The sequence below is a fragment of the Condylura cristata genome, unplaced genomic scaffold (genome assembly GCF_000260355.1).
Source record: "Condylura cristata isolate star-nosed mole 26May11 unplaced genomic scaffold, ConCri1.0 scaffold00018, whole genome shotgun sequence".
NCBI classification, from domain to species: Eukaryota; Metazoa; Chordata; class Mammalia; order Eulipotyphla; family Talpidae; genus Condylura; species Condylura cristata.
In genome coordinates, this window is record NW_004567119.1 from 36,874,841 (window position 1) to 36,897,091 (window position 22,251).

The following is a 22,251-nucleotide window of genomic DNA, read 5'->3' on the forward strand; positions in this document are numbered from 1 at the left end:
CTTTCTTTCTTTCTTTCTTTCTTTCTTTCTTTCTTTCTTTCTTTCTTTCTTTCTTTCTTTCTTTCTTTCTTTCTTTCTTTCTTTCTTTCAGATTTGTTTATTTAGGCATATATAAACTGGAGTACAGGCCATAAATGTGGGGCAGGGGCAAGAGGATACACCAGAGACAGAGTGGGGAACAGAACAGAGGACTGACCGAAATACACTAGTGAGAGGAGCAGCAGGCAGGACAGGTGAGGTCTGCCACACACTTCTCTGTTGCAGGATGGACTTTGTGCTGCAGTAGCTGCAGATTCCTTCATAGTTCAGGCAGGGCCCCCTATTGTTTTTCTGAAGTTATTACTTCTTCACCAACTCTCCCTCAGGGTTCTCACCTTCTGATCAAGCCTACTGGGCAAGATCCCTTTCACACTGACCCTTGACTGCTTGGGTTTCCCATCTGGACCTTGGGATTCTTGTGCCTTTGGCACATTTACTTCCTAGCACATCACAGATGTAATTCTTTGTCTCTGCTGCCTCAGACTGAGTCACATGTTCATCGTTTGATTCTCAAGCAGGTAGAGAATCTCGTGTAAGTTGTTCAGTTCTCTATACTCCCAAATTTAGAGGAAACTGGCATTCTTTTGAACAGCTGGAAAAACAGCATGGAGTCTCTGCTCACTCTTATGTAGGTCTAAGTCTAAATTTGAGGAGTGGGGTACAACTCACAGCAATCCTATCAGCAAATCATTCCAAGGAGATCCCTATACAGACCCCACTCCGGCCTTAGTGATACCTGTCAAGAATTTTCACATACCCTTGAAATTAGTAAACATTTCACATGCCGGAAACGTGTTAGTTGTAATTTATTTTGACATTCTACATATACAGTATCTGTCATAATTTACTTTGGTAACTGACACTGGCCATATATTGACCTTTTAGTTATAACTTTATAATTTTTTTTAATTTATAAAATATTCTCTGCATTCCTCCATAGAGTATTATGAGAATCAAGGCAGAAGGGACATAACTGGCCTTAAGATGCTTATAATACAATGAAATATCAAAATATAATAGATGGAAATACAGTGTAATAGTACATTCCTTCTGAACATACATTATATAATAATTATAATAGGCAATATAATTAGGAAAATGTGTGAGAGGCAAACACAGTGACATTAAAGAATGATATATCAAAGTTTTAGAGAAAAGGCATTGAGGAAGAGATAATTATAAATTTTCAGCTGTGAGAGCTAAATTTAAAATAAATTTAAAAAACTTTGACTACACCTCTCATAGGTATAAAATACTTGTTTCTGCCCTCAATGAGTTTAATGAAGAAGTGAGACAAATTTGTGAAAAATTAGACAATAGTATAAATCAAAACAATGCTGAACAAAATATTAAATGGGTTATCTGAATTCTTAGAGAAACATATAGACAACAGCTGCCCTGGTGTCTCTGGAGAGTGACTGTCTTCAGAATGGGCTAGTTTGGAAAGATTTTGTGGACAGAAGTTTAATAAGTTTTCACAAGTGGTTCAGACTAACAAAGAGATATGAGGAAACAACCAAATAAACAAAAACTCATCGTGGATTAGCAAAAGACATGTAGAGCTGACAGTGAGTTTGGCAATACAGTTGCCATGGAGGATTATGGAGGAAGATCAAGTCACAAAGATTAACAGTAGCCAGCGTGGAGAAAGTCTGGGAATCTAAAGTTAGTATTGTTCTATATTAATTTATTTGTGTTATATTTTATCAATGAGGAAAGAATAATCGTAAATGTTGGATGGAAAGTCCATCTGGCAAGTCATAAAGATGAATGCTACCAAGATATATAATAGAGTGAGTGGGGGAAGGCACAGAGGCAGGAAGACCCGCGGGACAGCTACTGGAGTTGTCCACACCAAAGCTTACCAGAGTCTAAATCTAGAAATCGTTCCTGATGCTTAAGAGTACCCTTTTATTTATCTTTTAGCTATTGTCAACTGGTAATATTTCATTTACTAGTGCTTACTGTATTTTTTGAAAATTCAATTTACATTGGTCTTTCACAAAATAATTTTGAATAAATTGATCATATAATTCCTTTAAACAGGGATGGAGATTTTAAATTTTAACATCATTAAAAAGCAAGCATAGGCCCTCCCTGGTGGTGCAGTGGGTTAAAGCACAGCACTAAGAAGCTAAAGCCGCTTCCGCATGAGTTCGATCCTCGCCTGTCCTGGAGGTGACCACATGGCGTGGCAGACCTCTCCTGACCCACCCACTGCTCCCCTCAGCAGTGTACTTCATGGATCTGCCTGTTCTGCTCCCCGCTCTATCTCTGGTGTAGCCTCTCGCCGCCACTGAGCCTCTGGCATGTACCCCAGTTCTGTATGCACAAATAAATAAATCTTTAAAAAAAAAAAAAAAGGAAGCATATTAGAGTCAATAGTCTGAAGAAAACAAAATAGAATTACAAATACTAATTTATGATTTTACCTAGTTTAAAATCAGTTCTATTGATATTTGCCATGTAAGAGAAGGCCAGACATTTTTATTTGATGAACTCAGAAAATTAAAATGGGAAAAAAGTTGAAACTTCTCTTATTGGCTACCTTATTGAATCTGCAATGAGCAAGATCTGCTGTCAATCAAGATAAGAGGATTAGGTAATATTTATGGGCTTACCTGTGTCAATCAGTCATTTTATTTGGGCATTTCAGTTTACAATGGAATTGGTTATTTATGTCTACATATTTTTAGTATGAGGTTTATTGCTTGAAGTTTCTGCCATTTTGTTTATATGAAGTCATTTTATTTAAAAACTATCACTTCACTCTTAATTTAACATATGATTCCAAGATTATATTTCAAAAATAATCATTATCAGAACACATTCTACTATTACTATAATAGTATTTTTATCATAGTATCTTATTAATATCAGAAAAAAATGGACAAAAGGCACAACTTTAATATAAATTACAACAGCTATTAAAATGACTTGCCATAATTCTCACTTTAAAGTCATAGTCAATAACCTAATGGAAAAGTACTTTTTTAGAAAGTTATTTCTATGAAAAATTATATATAAATAAGTAAGCTTTACTTCTCTTTATTATAAATGACTTAGGGATTTTTATTTTAATAGAATTTTGATAACCAAGTTCTAATTATGTCTGAAATAAGGATAAAGAATGCACTATATTATCAGAAAGTAGTTAATGAACTTTGCAATCTATATTTTTAAACACAGCTTTTATAATATATCTTTGTCCTTGGTTGTGTTCTGATCACTTACAGTGTGACCTCTGAAAAAGTAAAATTTAATTGTAATCAACTGAGAGGAAATGATGGATACCTAAAACCTAACCATCCTCTCTAGGAAATAAAAAAATGGAGGTAAGGGAATTGATGCAAGGCAATGGGTGTTTCTGTCTTTTTTAAATAATATAATAGCTTGTTTTATATCATTTTTGTGCCTTTTTTCATCTCGGTTGTAATCCTCATGGGCTTCCCACCACCAATTCACTGTCAATGGGTTTTTCTTAAGCACCCATTAGGACCTGGAACTACATGCTTTGAACAATCTATTTGTAACTGGGTGGCTGAAGCCAAGAACTGTTGCAGGTGGTGCCCTTCCCTGAGGCCAACTGTCTTCACCAGCAACCCCCTCAGGTGCACCCAGTTATGTTTGGCTAATTAATATATATATATATATATATTATTATTATTATTATTATTCATACAGAACTGGTATATAGGCGAGGGTTGCGGGGGGTGGGGGCGGTGGCGAGAGGATTCACCAGAGACAGGATGGGGAGCAGAACAGGCAGATCAACGAAGTACACTGCTGAGGGAGCAGTGGGAGAAACAGGAGAGGTCTGCTGTGCCATGTGGGTCACCTCTGGGGTCTGGGATTGAACTCACAGTGAAGTAGCTGGGGCTACTTGCAGTGCAGTGTTTTAACCCATTGTGCCACCAGGGAGGTCCCATGTTTGACTAATTTAATCCTTAAAATAGCCCCATAAGGAAGTAATTATTTCCCCCCTCACTAGAGATATTTTGGAATGTGACAAAATTATAAAGATGTTGGAGCTTATTTTATTTAGTATATTCTGCTTAAATATTCTCTACTTAGAAATGATGCATCCAGCATGTTCTTTCTGTAGAAATTATGATAGAATCTCAGGATTGGAAGAAGCATCAGAAGTCAGTGAACTCTAGAATTCACCTTTTCTAAAATTTTCTCTATAACATTGTCAGAATGATGACTCTTTCTGAATTTGCAGATTCAATTTCAGGAAAATTCCCATTTCCTAAACCAGTTAATTCTACGCTGGATCAGCATGAACTAAGTAAAAGAGTGAGAATGAGGGTAAATATGACATCTTCTGACATTTTATCACCGATTCAGTTTTCTGTAGTGGGACCAAATGAGATTAAAATGTTCACAAGATGGTCTTTCAGTGATCTGAAGACCTTTCTAATGTGCCTGGTATCTGCTTTTCTCCAAGCATCTTTATTATTATGAATAATATCCCTAGAGATATGATTTCAAATCAATTTACTATTAATTAGTTTTTCCAACAGCAGTGTACATCTTACACCTCTTCTTAAAGGACTCAACCAATAAAAACATTTGAGATAAAGTCTGGAGTTCAAGAGGGCATATCCCTTCCTTTGACCCAGATACCTTCATTCACAGAAACAGTCCCAGAGTCACATATAGTTTTGCACGTCACATCACCATGTGACTTTTCACACAGTAGATGGAATCAAATCTTCCTCTGGGCTCAGTATTTTTATCTGAGCTACATTCTGGTTCTAAACAAATTTCAGGTCTAGAGGGTGTATATATCTCTTGAACCATAACTTTAAAACAGTGTAATAACAAATAGAACAGAGGAATGGATACTGAAGAAACATTCACATGCCTTATGCTGTACACATACATAGTCTTTTTATAAAAGATCTAAATAAATATAGTGGTTTTACTTTTTACTTAATTTTCATTGAGATTGACATTGATTTACAACACCATATGATTCAGGTAACTCTGAGGTACAATTTCACCTGTATGTGACCACGCTACACTACCACACACACAACCCCACATTCCTCCAGCACAGCACCCTCAGCCGCCTTTCCTCTTTGCTTTTGACCTTCTCCTTCCCCCTCTGGCATCCTCAACTTTACAGTCAGATTTCTAGGGTTTATTTGACACTTTGTTTCGCTATATTCCACATATGAATGACACCATCCCATATGAGTGACACCATCCTATAGCCACAGACACAATCTTAATAAGCAAATACATCATCAATGGGAACTCTACATTTTTCCCTGAAACCACTGACATTGGAATGGCCCACATAAAAGAGCTTTCAACATAACACATTTTTATAATTCTTGTGGGAAAATTGTTTTGTTTTAATCATTTTGCATTAAATATTTCAGTTATATTGCATATTTTCTTGCATTTCTCTTAAAAAATGTTGCATGAATGATTAATGTATGATTTATGTTAATGACTCATATGTCCTGTGCTATTTTGCAATGAAGTCTTAAGAGATATGTGCTAATTTTTGTTCCTATTTTCAGTGTCTCCAAACTTTTTACTATTTTGTGTCACCTCTTTGTATTATTTTACTTATATGCACATGTTGTAGAGAAAAAGACATCACAGCTGTTCAAGGCATAGAGTTCTAGGTGCTGGTAGGTATTTAACAAACATCTGTTTGTCTTCCTAAATTCCATACCTGCATTTTTGGCAGGGATTAGACAGATTGGAGCACCCACCCCAGCTTGACTCAGTTTCACTACCCGTGAACTGAAGTTAGCAATCCACTCTTTGTCGTTTATTACACACATAAAATGGCCACATAGATGAAGCTCATCACATAGTGTCTGGCACATACTTGGAACTCAGTATGTATGTGTACAGCAAAAGGCACGTGAATGTTTCTTCAGTATCCATTCCTCAGTTCTATTTGTTATTACACTGTTTTAAAGTTATGATTTGAGAGGCACATACACCCTCTAGACCTGAAATTTGTTCAGAACCATAATGTAGCTCAGATAAAAATACTGAGCCCAGAGGAAGATCTGATTCAACCTATTGTGTGAAAAGTATTTTGAGATCTTCAAAGGAAAAACAAAATAGCTGCAAAAAGAAAAAAATGCTTTGCGTTTCAGTTCTATGTTTCACTTGATTTCATACTTCAAAAGTCACACTTTGAAGCTTAGTGATATAGGTAAGTGATTTCTGGTTTTTAAAGACTGACAAGTAGAAAATACAGCATTGCACATGCTCCTGCTTGTTGTCTTTACTTTGAAAAATAATTTCAGAGAAACTCAATCCAGTTCAGCCACAACTATCCTAATTGGCTTTGATCGGTAAATCATCAGATAGGGCTCTGCTCTTGCTTAGTCCTTTTTCCCTTTTCTTGTCAAAAGTAAATGATTCAACACTTGAGTTATGGTGAATTACAAGGACCTGCTTTGTACTGGGTGGGATGTGTTACTATCCCACATTATGTTTGCTTTCTCTCCGCCATGGTTAGAATCAACTTTACATTCCTTGGTCGTGCTTGTTGTCATTTTCCGCAGTTTGTTATTAGTTTTTTTTTCTGCAGAGCCAAAACATCATGTCAGAGGCTGAGGAAGTTACTGACTTGGTGACACCTTACATTCAAGGCCTTCTACAATCTGCCCCTCATTTGCCTCACAACATTACTTTCCACTGCCAACTACATCAATGGTTTGTATTAAAAAATTTTTAGTAGAATAAAAATTAAAACACTTTCAAAGCTTTCTCCCTCTCTCCACTTCTTCAAAATCCCAATCCTGATTTAGAATTCAGCTCAGTTGGTATTCACCCTCTGGAATGACTTCCCTGGAAACTCGTTGGGCTTTGTCCTCAGATGTCCAGTACAAGGAGTCCAGCATAGACTGAATTGTATAGTTATTGTTTTTGTTTTGCATTTGTGACTTGCTTTCTTCTAACTGTAGTAAGATTTTTAAATATGCACACCTCTTTCTATTTTTACTTTCTTATACTATAATGTCTGATATAGCACTGCACTGTATACTGTAAACTGTACTATATAATAGTACCCAGGAGATGGTTTTTTTGATGAAGTGTATGCAATACTACAATAAATTTTCAAACTTAAAACAACCATGCATCCAATCTTTCTTCATGGATAAAAGAACAGTCTCATGTCCTCCAAGTCAACTGGAAGGGTGCTGACACTAGCAACCACAGATGTCAAAAGCATCCATGAATGGACATGACCCATTTATAAATTTCTTGAAAATACACGAAATACTTTGTGATGTGTTGTTATTGCATTTTTCTGGGGAAAAATAAGAATAACAAGTAGACTTTAGAGTTTAATATCATGGTGATGGTTCACAGGTGACATGGTGGTAGGAGGACTTTGGAGACTGCATTGGAAAAGAAAAACCAATCACTGTACAAAATGAACAATGATGTGATAAAGTAAGTAAAAAGGAATAAATTTTAATATCATAAGGTCTGTTTAGTGTGCGTGTACATGAGGGAGTAGTTATTTCTAAATGCAGATTCCTAGGAAGCATCTATAGTCTTAAAATCTTATAAATCTGGATTTGGCCAGAGCTCTGAACTTCTTTTTTAATATTCCAGGTAATTTTGATAACGGTGCTCCTTGGGTCTGCTCTAAAATTTCAAGTTTTATTTCTCAAGAAAGTCCAAGAAACTCTGACTAAGGAAAATTATTTCATATATACAAATTGTATCTTCTAATTTAATGGGTTAACAGGGGGACCTGGCTTTAGGTTGTCATTATTGTCCTTCAGCAATGACAGTGGTTTCAGAACAAGCAAATAACTTGATATAAATTTCTTGATAAAAGTCTAGAACAGGGCCCTCCCTGGTGGCAAAGTGGGTTGGAATGCAGCTGGCTGCGGCCACCTTGGTGTGAGTTCAATCCCCAGCCCTGGAGGTGATCCACATGGCACAGCAGACTTCTCCTGTCTCACTTGCTGCTCCCCTTAGCAGCATACTTTATCGATCTGCCAGTTCGGCTCCCCACTGTCTCTGATTAATTCTCTCACCACCCCTCTACCCCTGGCCTGTACCCCAGTTCTGTATGCATAAATAAATAAAATCTTTTTTTAAAAAAAGTCTGGAACTACTTCACCAAAGTACTTCTTTCAAATTACTATTTGCTAACATACTGTGGGGGTCATACCATATGCTGCCTATTAGCTGATTACATTTCATTATGTCCTTAATAAAAGAAAAAGAACATATTAAATCTGCAACAGGGAATTTCCCTCCACAGCCTGTCATTCCTCTAATCATTTCTATATTTCCTCCTGAGTACTTCTTAAGATTTTAAATATCTTTTTGGTATATTGTAGCTATACACACATAGACTGACTTAGCTGCTAATTGTCTTCCATACATTAATGAGTAGCCTATGCAATAAATATGGAGAAGGAAGGAAGTGTTTGGAGGCCAAATATCCCAGAAATAGTAACTAAATGTATGATACTGCAAGAGTCATGTAGTTTCTCTCAGTTTTGTCTTGTCAATAGCAAAACAGAAGTGACCACCTTTGTACTGTTTACCTCTAGATGATGTGAAAATTGAATAAAGCAATTATGATGTAAATATTCTAGAAAATACAAGGCACTCTACAATGAAAGTGTAATGCATTTCAATGATTTAAACTTGAAATTTTGGTTAAAAAGTAAAAATTTCCTCATTTTATAAATCAAGATAACAAAACACCTATTTGAAATGTTAGATTTATGTTAGAGATAAGTCTATATTATGCAAATCCTAAAATCTATTTAACTAAAATATCTTAAATATTATACCCTTAAGTATTATACCCATTATTATCAATAATATCTACTACTAAGTTGGTACTGTATACAGATCATATGATATGTAAATATTATTTGCATGAAACATTATCAGCCTCACTATAAAACTTTTTGAAAATTACAGAATCAGGAAGTAACAAAGCCAGAATTTAAATTCAGATCTGTCAGTTTCCAAACATCACTCAATTATCTATTAAATATAATGGATCCAAAAACATTTTGCATCCCCAAATTTTCTACCTTACCATGTGTCTGCCATATATAAGTCATAAGAAACATGTTTGAAAAGTGTACAACAGCCAACAATAAACTTAATGTCTTTTTAGCAGGGGCACATAGCCAGTTTGTTTCATATATTTAGTAGCTCCTGTCTATATCCCTTTAAAATACATAGAAAGAAGTGCAAAAAGATGAGAGTTAACAAAATATTTTAAAGTAAAACTTACTGTATAAACTTGGGAATAGTAAAATCAAAGGAGTTCAATTAAATGAAACCAATGTAACGCCAAAATAAGCAGCAATAGAACTGGTGACTGACCTCATCACAGGAGCCTCACCACCCTGAGGCAAATATGAGGCAAGGTGGTGCCCCTATCAGGGTCTATGCTGATGAGAAAAGAGGGCATGTGCCACACAGCTGCTTTTTACAGGTAGCCAGATGCTATTTTCCCCTCTATTTTTACACCTCATCTTGCTACATGCCTTCAGAAACTGTGACTTGCAGACAATAATAAGGCAAAAAGCAAAGAAGGATGATTACACTATGTGATGCAGCCCACAAGTGCCACTGATAATGTCCACAGAGAGAAAAAAACTAGCTGGAATCGGGGTTTTGCCTGAATAATATGGATTTGAATTACCTGTGAGATAGGAAAGATTCCACTTCAATGTAGCAATATTGCAACACATCACTAGCTGCCTGAAATTGAACAGAAACTCTTGCTATTGTTACAGGGAGCCTAGCCCATTACCCAAGATAGAGTAAAGTGTGCAACAATAGCCCACAAATTTTTCTGTCAGGAAAATATGGGGTCCAGCTGTAACCTTGCTAAAGGAACAGGAGAGAGAGAGAGAGAGAGAGAGGGAGAGACATGGAGAGACACCAAGAGAGAAACACCCTAGCTATATCGGAGTGTCACTCACTGTGTATAAGGTAGGATGAATTGCCATCAAGTGGTAGAACACCTAAATGAAATTTGTTCAAATAATAACAAATTTGTATAAAGAGTAAATACAAGGAAAGATACTGTTGTAATTGTTTAACCTTGAGATACAATAAGATTCAGAAATCAGGTAGCTACCCTCTTACTACCCTGTTCAGCTTCATCCCGAGGCTTTTCTCATTCTTATAGAGTGACTGCGAGTGACACTTGCTACATGCTTCTTCCTCATGCACACTGTTCTCATAAGATTTTCTCAACACAAATAAGAATGGTCCTATAAACAATCAGTCTATTCATATCCATTCTAAATTATTCCATTTGGGCAGAGAGAAAGAATATGATTATTTAGAATTAAGAGTAGAATCAACTTCCCCTAAGGTCTCTCGTTAGTAGGAAAAGGGTCATTAATAAATCAATACTCTTTTAGAAAGGAATAAAGAAAGAAGTCCTGAATGTGCCACAAAAGAAAGAGAACATGACTCAAGTCAGAACATTGAAATTTTCATAGGTAAGAAATACATAAGAGGTTTTAGAAAATCTCACTATGTTTATGATAATACATATGAATTTGGTTCTCTATGTGACAATATATATATTGGTTCTCTATGAGGAATATATATTTGGTCTACACCTTTGGTTCCTGGGCAATAAGAATGTCTTTTGGGCTAAAAAGGCAATTGTTTGTACCCCCCTGAATAGCTTTAGGATGAGTGATAGTCATGAGAAAGCTCAAGCCAAGATAGAAAACTTGGAACTTTAGGGCTGATCCCACACCTTCCGGGGAGTTGTGGGGTGGAGGGGGCGGAGGTGAAAGGCTAATAATTGATTCTACTCATGTGATCAAACTGCTATAAAACTTCCTAAATTACAGTGTTCAGAAAATTATCAAGGGTAGCAAGTTCAGAGAGCTCCAGGAACACCTTCCCCCATGCCTTGCTCCAACATCTCTAGCATTTTACTGTTTGTGCGGTGAATCTATCTAAAATACACTATATAATGAAGCTTTTGGAATCAGCAAAAGCAGTGCTAATAGGTTAACTTGTAGTGATAAATGTCAAAGTTAACATCAACATAAGTCAAATTGATTGTTCCCTTTATATGATGTGATAAAAATGACACTTCACCACTGTGATCTTCCTTCCAAAACAAATCCCCCAGTTTCTTCATGAGAAAAACACCAGACAAGTCCAAACTATAAAACACTGACTAGTACTCTTTCAAGACATCAGAAACGAGCCAGGTCTGAGAGCCTGTCACAGCCCTGAAAAGCCTAGGGAGGAATAATTAACTGTGGTGTGGTAACGGATGAGGCCGTGGAACAACAACAACAAAGATGTCTGGGGAAAACTAAGGAAATTTGAATGAAGTATAGGCTTTCATTAATTACAATTTAAATTGATGCATGCTGTTGACAAATTCCCTAATCCTATCTTTATATCCAGAATGATCAAAATTTTGAGTTTCTTCCTTTAAAGGGTTTTCTGTTTTTAAAATAATTTCATTGTGATAAAATACACATAAAATTTACCTTTCATTAATTACAATTTATCAGCATTGGTTCATTAAATTCGAAAAATAGATGACACGAGTGTAAGTTGTCAATAACAGGGGGAAGGGTGTGGAGTATAAGGGAACTCTTCACTGTCTATAAAAATAATGCTGTAAATGTAACAATTCTAAAATTTAAAAGTTTCCATATTAATCATTCACAGAAATACAAATCAAAACCACAGTATGATTACCACCACATACCTATTAAGAATGTTTTTATCCAAATAGCAGAAAGTAGCAAGTTCTTGGAATGGTATGGAAAAATTGTAATCTCTATGCACTGTTGATTAGAATGTGAAATACTGTTAACTACTGTGGAGTGTGATATTCTCCTCACGAAAATTAAAATCAGAATCACCATATATCCCAGTAATCCCATTTCAGACACATACCAAAAGCAAAGAAAGCAGGATCTCAAGGAGATATTTATAGATCCATATTCATAGCAGCAATATACACAATGACCAAAAAGTGGAAGCAACCATGAGTCTGTCAATGGTGACTGAACACACAACGTGCAATGTACGCATGCAGTGGACTGCTACTTAGTCTTCAAAGGGAAAGAAATTCTGGCACGATGTGAGTGAAAATTGATGACTTGATGCTTTGTGAAATAAGCCAGTCACAGGACAAATGCTATATGATTTCCTTTATTCCCATTAGAGTAGTCAAATTCATAGACAAATGCTATATGATTTCCTTTATTCCTACTAGAGTAGTCAGATTCATAGGCAGAAAGTAGAATGCTGGTTGCCAGGAATTGAGGAGAGGGAATAAAAAGTTGTTATTTAAAGGCTTTTGCAAGATGTAATGATTTCTGGAGGCTGGCTGTAAAATAATGTAGATATATATTTACACTACTGATCTGTGCATTTCAAATGGATTTAGAAGGTAAATTTTATGTGTATTTTATCACAGTGAAATTATTTAGAAAACAGAAAACCCTTTAAAGGAAACAACTCAAAATTTTGATCATTCTGGATATAAAGATAGGATTAGGGAATTTGTCAACAGCATACATCAATCAATATATATAATTTTGAAAAGCATGATTCTTTTAGAGTCAGTACTAAAGATAAATTCAATAAAATTAGACTCATTTGTAGAGAATAATACTCTGTTAAAATTGTGAGATAGAAATATGCAAGGTCAACATAAAGTACATCTATTTTTAACCACATATGTCTATAATGGTCATGCTAAAATATATTCAAGACTTATCACAAGCTATTATTTAGTTTAAATAAATATACATTATATTCTTAATATCATTGCATTTAAGTGTATCTTTGAAGACTCGTCAATAGATTTGGTCCATTTAGTAAGAGTTGAAACAAAAACTGTACTTATTATATTCATGCAATATAAAACTGAATCATTATCAAGCCCTCCCAAAGCCCTGAATATTAACTCATTTTATTTTTCTTCAATAACTCTAAAAGACAGATTTTCATGTTAGGAAACTAAGTCTGCAAAATGTTAACCTGCATGTGGCTGATCTCTGTCCATGGTATCCTAACGGGACTCTTTTCATTCATCATGCTACTTCATGTAAATTTCATCTCAGATTTACAAAACCAGAGAATTAGCTGCAGGGTTCCATAACCCACCAAAAATATGGTTATAGACAATATTCTAGAGGAGATAGAGATAAAATAGTGGGATGGGAGGAGAGGAAGAAGAAATATATAAAAATAATCTGTGTGGGGGAATAGACTTTAATTTTCTTCATTCTTTTCTTTATTTTCCTAATTTTCTTCAATGGTAAATTTTATTTTGATTTAGCAAAGGCATATTTCAGAAAAGATATACCTGCAAGTGTCTAAGAACCAAAATAACAAAAGAAAAGTTAAATCGGCTGAATAAAGGTAAAAGTGAGATTACCTTATACATCAAAGTATTGCTGAATAAGATTTTTGTTTATTTTGTTTGCATGGTTTACTCTGAAGAAAAAAAAAACAAGTTATGTTTAATAAGGGCAGTAGAGGTCTAAAATAATTTTATTAGATGTGTAATGTTTCAGTAAAAAATATCTATATGTAGTTTACTATTTTAAAATCATCTTTGTCTTCCTGTTCTAAATTCAGAAATCTCTGACCTCACTTTACTGACAGAATGCCTTGGGGGATACACTGCCATCTAGTGGTAACTCGGGTAACTACATAGCAGTTGATTCATTAATTCATCTACACACAGGACAATAAAAAGTTTGAGCACTTGCTCTTTATTAGCTATTTTGTTAAACCTTTTGATTTTAATCCCTTTACATGAGGGACAGGATTCATTTATACCCCAATGATATCCATCACCTGCTATCCACCCTCTAGTGTAATCCCTCTTCCTGAGTCTGGGTTGGACTAGTAATTTGCCTTTACCCATTCAAAAATAGCAAAAGTGATGAAATGTCACTTCTGCGATTACATTACAAAAATAAGAGTTCTATCTTGACGGTAAGTTCTTTTTGTTTTGTGCCTTGAATCAAATCGCCACTGTCAGAGTCCATGCCCACTGAGGAACTGAGGTCCTCAGTCCAACCACTGCCAAGGAAGTCAGTCGGACGACGAGAGGATTCACCAGAGACAGAGTGGGGAGCAGAACAGGCAGATTGACGAAGTACACTGCTGAGGGGAGCAGTGGGCGGGTCAGGAGAGTTCTGCCGCACAGGGGCAGGCAGGGATTGAACTCATGCTGAAGTTGCTTTAGCTTCTTAGTGCTGTGCTTTAACCCACTGCACCACCAGGGAGGGCGGGAAGCACATTACTTACTTCCCTGCTGAGCTTTAGATGAAAGTTCAGACTGGCCAACTGTAGGGCAAGTGAATTGGTCAGGCTCTTTACACACTAGCCTCTGTGGCTATCACCTGTGGGTTTGATTTTGTTGATGCAGGAGGTGCTTGGGAGCGTGGGCTCGGGAACACACGCCTGATGGTGGACACCAGAAGTATGGTGTGGGCGTGCGTAAGGGTGTACACCTGAGCCCAGAGGCCGGGGCTATAAACAGGGCTGTGGGGGATGCCTGCGAGAGGCCGAGTGACTGTAGAGAGCGCAGAGAGAAGTAAATCATGGTTGCCTGCCTGCCCCCAGCCCTTCCGCCCTGCGGGGTGTACTGCCCTGCATGCCAGCCTCCCTGTCTGGTGTGCCTGTGCCGCTGGTTCCTGAGAGCGCATTCAAGCCTGAAAAATCCACTGAGAGCCCGGACTCCTCTTTATCCGTCTGTCTGAAGCGACAGTGAATTTGTCCATTGCTTGCTGGCTAAATCAACAATTTGTCGAAGACGCTGAGGAGATGGCTCTAAGGATGTTCCACAAAAATGATGAGGTAATACGTGTATGCCAATGGATTTGGGGATAACTTATTATGCAGTAAGAGATAACTAATAAGCCACAATTAAATGGCCTGAAGAAAGTAACATTGTAGGATCATTGCTACATGTCTTTGGTCTTCATCCAAAGGTTGAAAGTTCATTCCTGATTCATAGCTCTCTAAATCCTTGGAAATTTTTATGTGTTGGTAATAACAAAGGTGAATTTTGTTGTGAAAATGATGTGACTTTTGGGAAGTGCCTAAGGATGGAGGTTGGCTGCCTAGTGAACCACCATGTGGTTAGAGTGGTGGAATGTCCAGATCTCCAGGAAAGGCAGAGGGGCTAGAGGTTCAAAGTCAGATGTCATGGTCAATGATTTAACCAACTATGCCATAGTAATGACACCTCCATAAAAATTAAGAGGATAGGATTTGGAAAGCTTCTAAGAGGGGGAACCAGATTGTATCCACCTGCCAGGGTGCTGGACCCCAAGGTCCCCCACCACAGAAGCTCCTTTGTTTTCAGGACCTCAACCTATATATCATTTCATTTGGCTTTTGAATTTTATCCTTTACAGGAAAACTATAATCTAGTAAGTAAACAGGCTTCCTGAATTCTGTGAACCTCCTTAACAAATTAGTGGAATCTTCAGAGGAAGGGTATGGTAACCTTTGATTTATAGTCAGATAGCACGGGTAACAGCCTGGGGCTTGTGGATGGCCTCTGAAGTGGAGAGGGGTGTTGGGAAACTGAGCCCTTACCCTCTGGAATTTGGTGTTTAGTCCGGGTCAACCTGGGAAACTGTGATGGAGTCTGGAAATTGCTTGCTACTGTGTGGAAGCCTCCATAATACTCACAAGCCGCAACTTGTCTTGTGATACCAATTTATATGTCAAACTGAGTAGGCCTTGAGAAATTCTGCTTATAGGCTAAGTGGCTGGGGGAGATAGCTCTTCATGGCACAAACCACTGATCCAGTATTATCCACTTACACACTCCTCCACCTGCATATCATTTCATAATGTATCATTCTGAGCTTCAGAGCTGGCTCCTACACTTGTTTGAAATAACCTCTTTGCTAACTCTCAATTTCTTCGCATTTGATTTTCCTTCTGAACTTTTCCCTATATGCCTAGGTCCCTTTGGATTTTGGCACATTTCAGAAATATATCTCCCTCCAGACCTTGCGCAAAAACATAAAGGCAAACAACACCCATGTCTTCTCTTGGCCCTGGCCATTATTCCACCTGGAGGAACCTAGCACCTGAGCTCACTTTACCATGTATTGGCACTGTGAGCCACATTCTGCTTTACAAAATAAGGAATAGAAAGTTCACACAAGCTGTGAGTGTGTGTGTATGTGTAAGTGTCTATAGAGTCCCAAGAACTGAGGCCCACAAAGTTTGAATAGAGGGGGCATGGAGGGAAGGAGCAGAGCTTAGAGACGATCTGGGATTGTTTAAAGATAAAAAAGCCAAGGGCATAGAAGCACTACCTAATGTGTTCTTTAAAAAAAAAAAAAATTATTTATGCATACAGAACTAAGGTACAGGTGAGGGGCAGTGAGAGGGTTCACGAGAGACAGGGTGAGGAGCAAAACAGGCCAACTGAGGAAGTACACTACTGAGGGGAGCAGCGGGCAGGTCAGGAGAGGTCTGCCGTGCCATGTGGATCACCTCCAGGGCGGAGATCGAACTCATGCTGAAGTGGCTTTAGCTTCTTAGTGCTGTGCTTTAACCCGCTGCACCACCAAGGAGGGCCCCTAATGTGTTCTTTATAGTATTTTGCTCATGTTGCATCTGGAGTCTTATTTAAAAATAAGTCCAGTCGAGTGAAGTAGTCCCCATTTTATCCATAAGCATATGTCTCAAGCCCTCCAATGGATGCCTGAAACCTTGGATAATATCCAACTATAGTTATACTGTTTGTTTCCTAGATGTGCACATAGGATAAATTATGCACAGCAAGCAAGTAACAACAATGAAATAGAGTAAACATAAAAAAATATACTATAACAAAGGATGTGTACATGGCCTCTCCTACCTTATTCTTATTTATGTGCTCTAAAATATGTCTCTCTTACCCTTTCTGTCACTGTCATCCTGGCTCTCACTCTCTAGTATCTTATTGTAAGTGATATTTTCAAAATGGTTAACCGTAGTTAACTCAAACTGCAGACAGCAAAACCTCAGATAAGATGAAGAGGGAAATATTACAGTCTCCCCTGTTAATTTACAGTACTTTAGTGTATATTATGCAATCTCCTAAGCAGCTTAACAAATACATACACCAAAAATGAGAAAATATTTCTGGCTTATAAATAATTTTTTCTTACATTTACAGATTATTTCCATGTCTCTAATAATTTGAGGTACAATGTGCAATACTTAGATTCAAAGGAAAACTGAGAAAATTACTTCAGTCAGCTCTTACTTAGAACAGTGGTGGAGTATATAAAGTGCTTTAGATAATTTTCAGTGAGGATTTTAAGATTATTTAAATAGGTTTTCTGGCACAAAACTGTAGACATCCATTAGCAGTTCTGCTAGTTCTGGCATTACTATCAGACACATCATTTAACTTGTGAGGCCCAAATCTCCTCTTTGCATAGATAAATATAATAACTACCCCCATGGTTGATGCGAGAACAAAGTAAGGTAACAATACTTTTTGACTGCTGAGTAAGTCAGTTATTTATTTCTCTAGTTGCCTTAGGGACTCACCAAAGCAAAAACAGAGATGTGACTTGGAAATACCCCATCTCATTTGAACGCAGCCAAATATGAGTTTTTCTGGTACAAAATTGAATTTCTTAGAATGGTAGACTCTGTGTCCTGAAAATGACTTCAATCAAACTTACAACTGAAATCAAGAAATAGTTCTTGAAAGGCAATAGCAAAAAAGCAAATCAAAGCTTAAGGTTACTAGACTTTTTAAACAAATTATAATTTATAATTAAATTTATGCACAATTACAATTATTTGTATTAGTTGGCACAAGTCTAAGTAATTTTATAACACAGATACTATATATGCTGTATTAAAACTTAAACCTTAAACTCCACAAACTTGTGAATTTTTTTAAAAGAATGCCTAAACACTGTTTACAAATAGCAAGATTTTAAAATTAGTTTTGAGATCATTATTCTTTAAAATTGGTTTTGAGAATACTGCTTTGAAAGCAAATATTTTAATAGAAGCATCTTTTATTATCATACATTCATTTATCTTTATCTTGTTTCCCCAATGCTTATTTAAATATCTTTTGTTGAGTTGAGCAGTTTGGATAAGATAAAGAGCAGACAATTTGACTTAATCCTCATAACAATTCCATTCTTGCTAATGGAAGTAGAGTTTATAATGGTTTATGGCTGGAATAATATGGCATAACCCAAACATTTTAAATTATCCTAATTGAAATGTGTTTTGTAGTGTTTCTTTAAACTATTTGCACAATGCTATTGAGAATTTGGTCATTTAAAATTCTTTAAATATTTAGACCATTCTAACTAAAAATAATAGTATTTTTTCCCATTAATTTCACCTCTTAAAAGAGAATTTTTATCCTTTGAAAAAATGACTACCTTTTAGGCAATTAGCAAAGCTAAAGCTACCTGGTACATTCATTCTAGACTTGCAAAGGAAAATTGCAAGCTAATTAATTGCAAATACTAGCTCCTGAGCGACTACAGCTATCCCTTGGCATGCTCTGCTGTTGCTAGGCTCCCCCTGTTCTTTATGAGATTATTCTATACCCAGCACTTCATAGAGGTTGGGATCCTGGAGTCATTCATTTAGAAACAGCAACCTGGACTTTTATAAACAGTAGTTCATATTAGTACCCATGACTTCTAGAAGGGAAGACAAAACATTGAGGAAGCCATGCTATTTTTTGTCTTGTGTTCATTCTTGTGTGCATTAATTTGATACAGCCTTAAATATATTTATGTAGTAATAGAAATTCTCATTTAATTACCTACTATAAATGTTTGAAAACTATTACACAGGATAACTTAAAATGTTTGGGTTATGCCATATTATTCCAGTCATAAACCATTATAAACTCTGCTTCCCATTATTATAAACTCTACTTCCATTAGCAAGAATGGAATTGTTATGAGGATTAAGTCAAATTGTATGCTCTTTATCTTGTCCAAATTGCTCAGCTCAACAAAACACATACTGCATAGCATATATATTTATGTATAAACATGTGTATGTATGTGTGTGTATATATATATATATATTCATTCCCCAGGGCACAGTAAGTAACTTTTCCCTGGGCATTAATTACAACAAGCCCCAAGTTTAAAGGCTGCCTGCACTTGTAACCTGATTCCTTCTTAGCTACCGTTGCGGTAGTTCCTGAAAATGAAACTCCTAAATCTTGGGCTGTACTTTCTCATTTCCAATGAGATTAATTTCCTTATGAGACAATGTCCTGGGCCTTTGAACATTCGTATTTCTGTCCCATTGCACATTTTACATTTGATCCATAGAATTTTAAGTTATATTTTATTACAAGCACACTGTAGTCATACTGATTCATATTATATGTAGATTGTCGAGCTTAATTGTTCCACATGTTATGAGAAAATTGTTTCATGACTAGTCATTCCATTTCCCTTTCTATGTTTACTTCCTTGATGTCTTTCTTGAAATTCAGCAATATTGCTAGAAGAGTTTTGAAAATAAATCTCATTATTATATCTGACTAACAGGAACTATCATTCTAAATCCTACTATGAAATGTGTCTATTCTGTTTGTGCTATTTAAAAAAAAAAAAAAATGAAGTGTACTTTTTCCAATCTGGACAACTCCTAAATTGATATCACTTTTTATATTGTGCTTAAGTACATAATTCTGTTTATTGTATACTGCCCAGGGTATGTTAAAGTAAAAAGGATTGAAATATGAAAATTATGGGAGAAAATTATTTATCTTCATGGCATCAGTTCCTATCCAGCTCCAGCCTTATTCCAGCTGTCTGTAATTATAATCCTCTAATCTGAAGATATGCTCATCTAGCAAAGCAATCCCTGAGGTCTTGGAACAAGATGTTAAGAGCCATTTTCCTCACTGACAAATGAGAAATTACATACATATAACTTTTTAAATAAAAAGGCTCAAATTACATTTTATATTAAATTTAAAATAAAAAATACATACAAATTTATGTTTGAACATTACTTGCTACCCAGTATATTTACTGTGAAAGGGTCTACTATTTCTCTTCTAACATTATTTTTAATTTTTTAGTGCAATATAACTGACAGGTATATATTAGTTTCAAGCATACAGGCTAATTTTTGGTATTTGTTTATATTTTGAATGATTACAGTAAGTCAAGTTACCATTCTCTAGGCATACATATACAATTCTTTTTTGTATAATGAGAACTTTTAGATCTACTCTAAGCAACTTTTAAGCATACAAATCTTCAAGTATGGAAGAATGATCTTAAATAATAGTTCTTTAAGTATAGTTGTCATGCTGTATATTATATCCCCATGACATTTTTTACCTGAAAGCTTGTTTTGACCTCCTTCACCCATTTTTTTCAATGGATGTAACCCTTCCAACTCTGGCAACTGCCATTCTGTTCTCTGTATTTCCTTTATCCATCCACACATTAATGGACACTAAGGCTGTTTCTATAACTTAGCTTTTCTTAAATAATGCTGCAATAAACATGAGGGTACAAGATAGATTTTCAAATTAGTGTTTTGTTTTCTTTGGGTAAAATATCCAGAAGTGGAGCAGTTAGATAGATCATGGTATTTCTATGTTTTAAATGTTATGCGGGACCTCCATACCATTTTCCAGAGTGGTTGCACCACTTTACATTCCCACTAAAGTATACAAGGGCTCCCTTTTCACCACATTCTCAGTAACTCCGGTTATCTCTTGTCTCTTTCATAATAATAGTCATTGTAATGAGTATATTTCATTATGTTTGCTACTTGCACATCCCTAATGACTGATGATATTGAGTACCTTTTCATAGATCTACTGGTCATCTGTGTATCTTCTTTGAGAAAAAGCTGATTCAGACCCACTGCCCATTTTGTAACTGTTTGGTTTTTTTCTCCTGTTAAATTGTGGGAGTTCTTCAAATATTTTGGATATTACTCCCTATCATATAAAATATTTGCAAGTATTTTCTCCCGTTCCATAGGTTGTCTTTACGTTTGTTGATGACTTCTATACAGAAGCTTTTTAATTTGACATCATCTCACTTTTGTTTTTGCTTTTCTCACTTTTGATTTGGGTGATGCAGATTTAGAAGTAGCCACCAAGACATTTGTCATGATGCTTACCACCTATATTTTCTAGGAATTTCATGGTGATGTTCAAGTCTTGACCAATTTTAGTTAATTTTTGTGTTACAGTATGACAATGGCCTAGTTTTCTTATTTGCATCTGGCCATCCAGCTTTCCCATCACCATTTGGTAAGAAGACTGTCATTTTCTCACTGTATGTTCTTGGATCCATTGTTATAAATCAGTTGGTCATCTATGCCTGAGATCCCTATCTGAATCCATTGGTCCATGTCTCTGCTTATAAGCTAATATTAATTCATATTAAACAGCCTTCACCCACTGGGGTTTTGCAACATAGTTTGAATTCAGGGGATCGCTGCCTCCAGCTTTCATATTCTTTCTCAAGATTGCTCTGACTACTTAAGGTCTCTTACAGTTTCATACCAATTTTAAGAATGTTTGTTGTTCTTTTGTGAAAAATGTCATCAGAATTTTTAAGAGGATTTGCATCTAATCTGTAGATTGCTTTGGATAGAATGGGCATTTAACAATGTAATTTCTTTTAATCCATGAGTATGGAATGTCCATTTTTTTGTCTTCAACTTCTTTTATCAAAGTCTTTTGTTTGCAATGCACAAGATTTTACTCCTTGGTTAAGATTATTGCTAAGTATTTTATACTTTTTGATGCAGTTTTTTTCCTGATATTTTTCTTAAATTTTGTTTATTTCTCTCACAATTTAACTTATCAGCCCTTCTTACATGGCTTTTCTCTAATGGTGGTATGCTGCTGGAAAATATTTAAGTTCAGTTGCAGTCAACAAAAGTCAGTCATTTGGATGTGCAAAACCCAAGAGGGAAATTTACCATAAAGTTTCAGTATGCAACCATCAGAAGCAAAAATATCTACTAGTCTGTGGAGTTATATATGATGCACATTTTGCTTGTTATCAGGAAGCTACAAGGCAACTGTAAACTTTCTTTTCCATTTGAACAACTTCTGATGTAATCATCTTCCATTACAGTGACAACTCACTGCAGAAACTTGGTTATCTTCTTTTAGACTCTTCAAAATGATACCATTAAACAACTCTTTTGAAAGGATCAGAAGAAACA

General features: G+C 36.0%; 1 protein-coding gene across 1 annotated transcript in view; it reads right to left on the reverse strand.

The window, feature by feature from the left end:
* Positions 1-22,251, reverse strand: part of CRB1 (crumbs family member 1, photoreceptor morphogenesis associated) — a 126,277-nt gene that overhangs the window by 49,354 nt on the left and 54,672 nt on the right. The window contains 1 exon segment of the mRNA XM_004685255.1: positions 3,899-3,912. Within this exon segment, the coding sequence (XP_004685312.1) occupies positions 3,899-3,912 (14 nt within the window).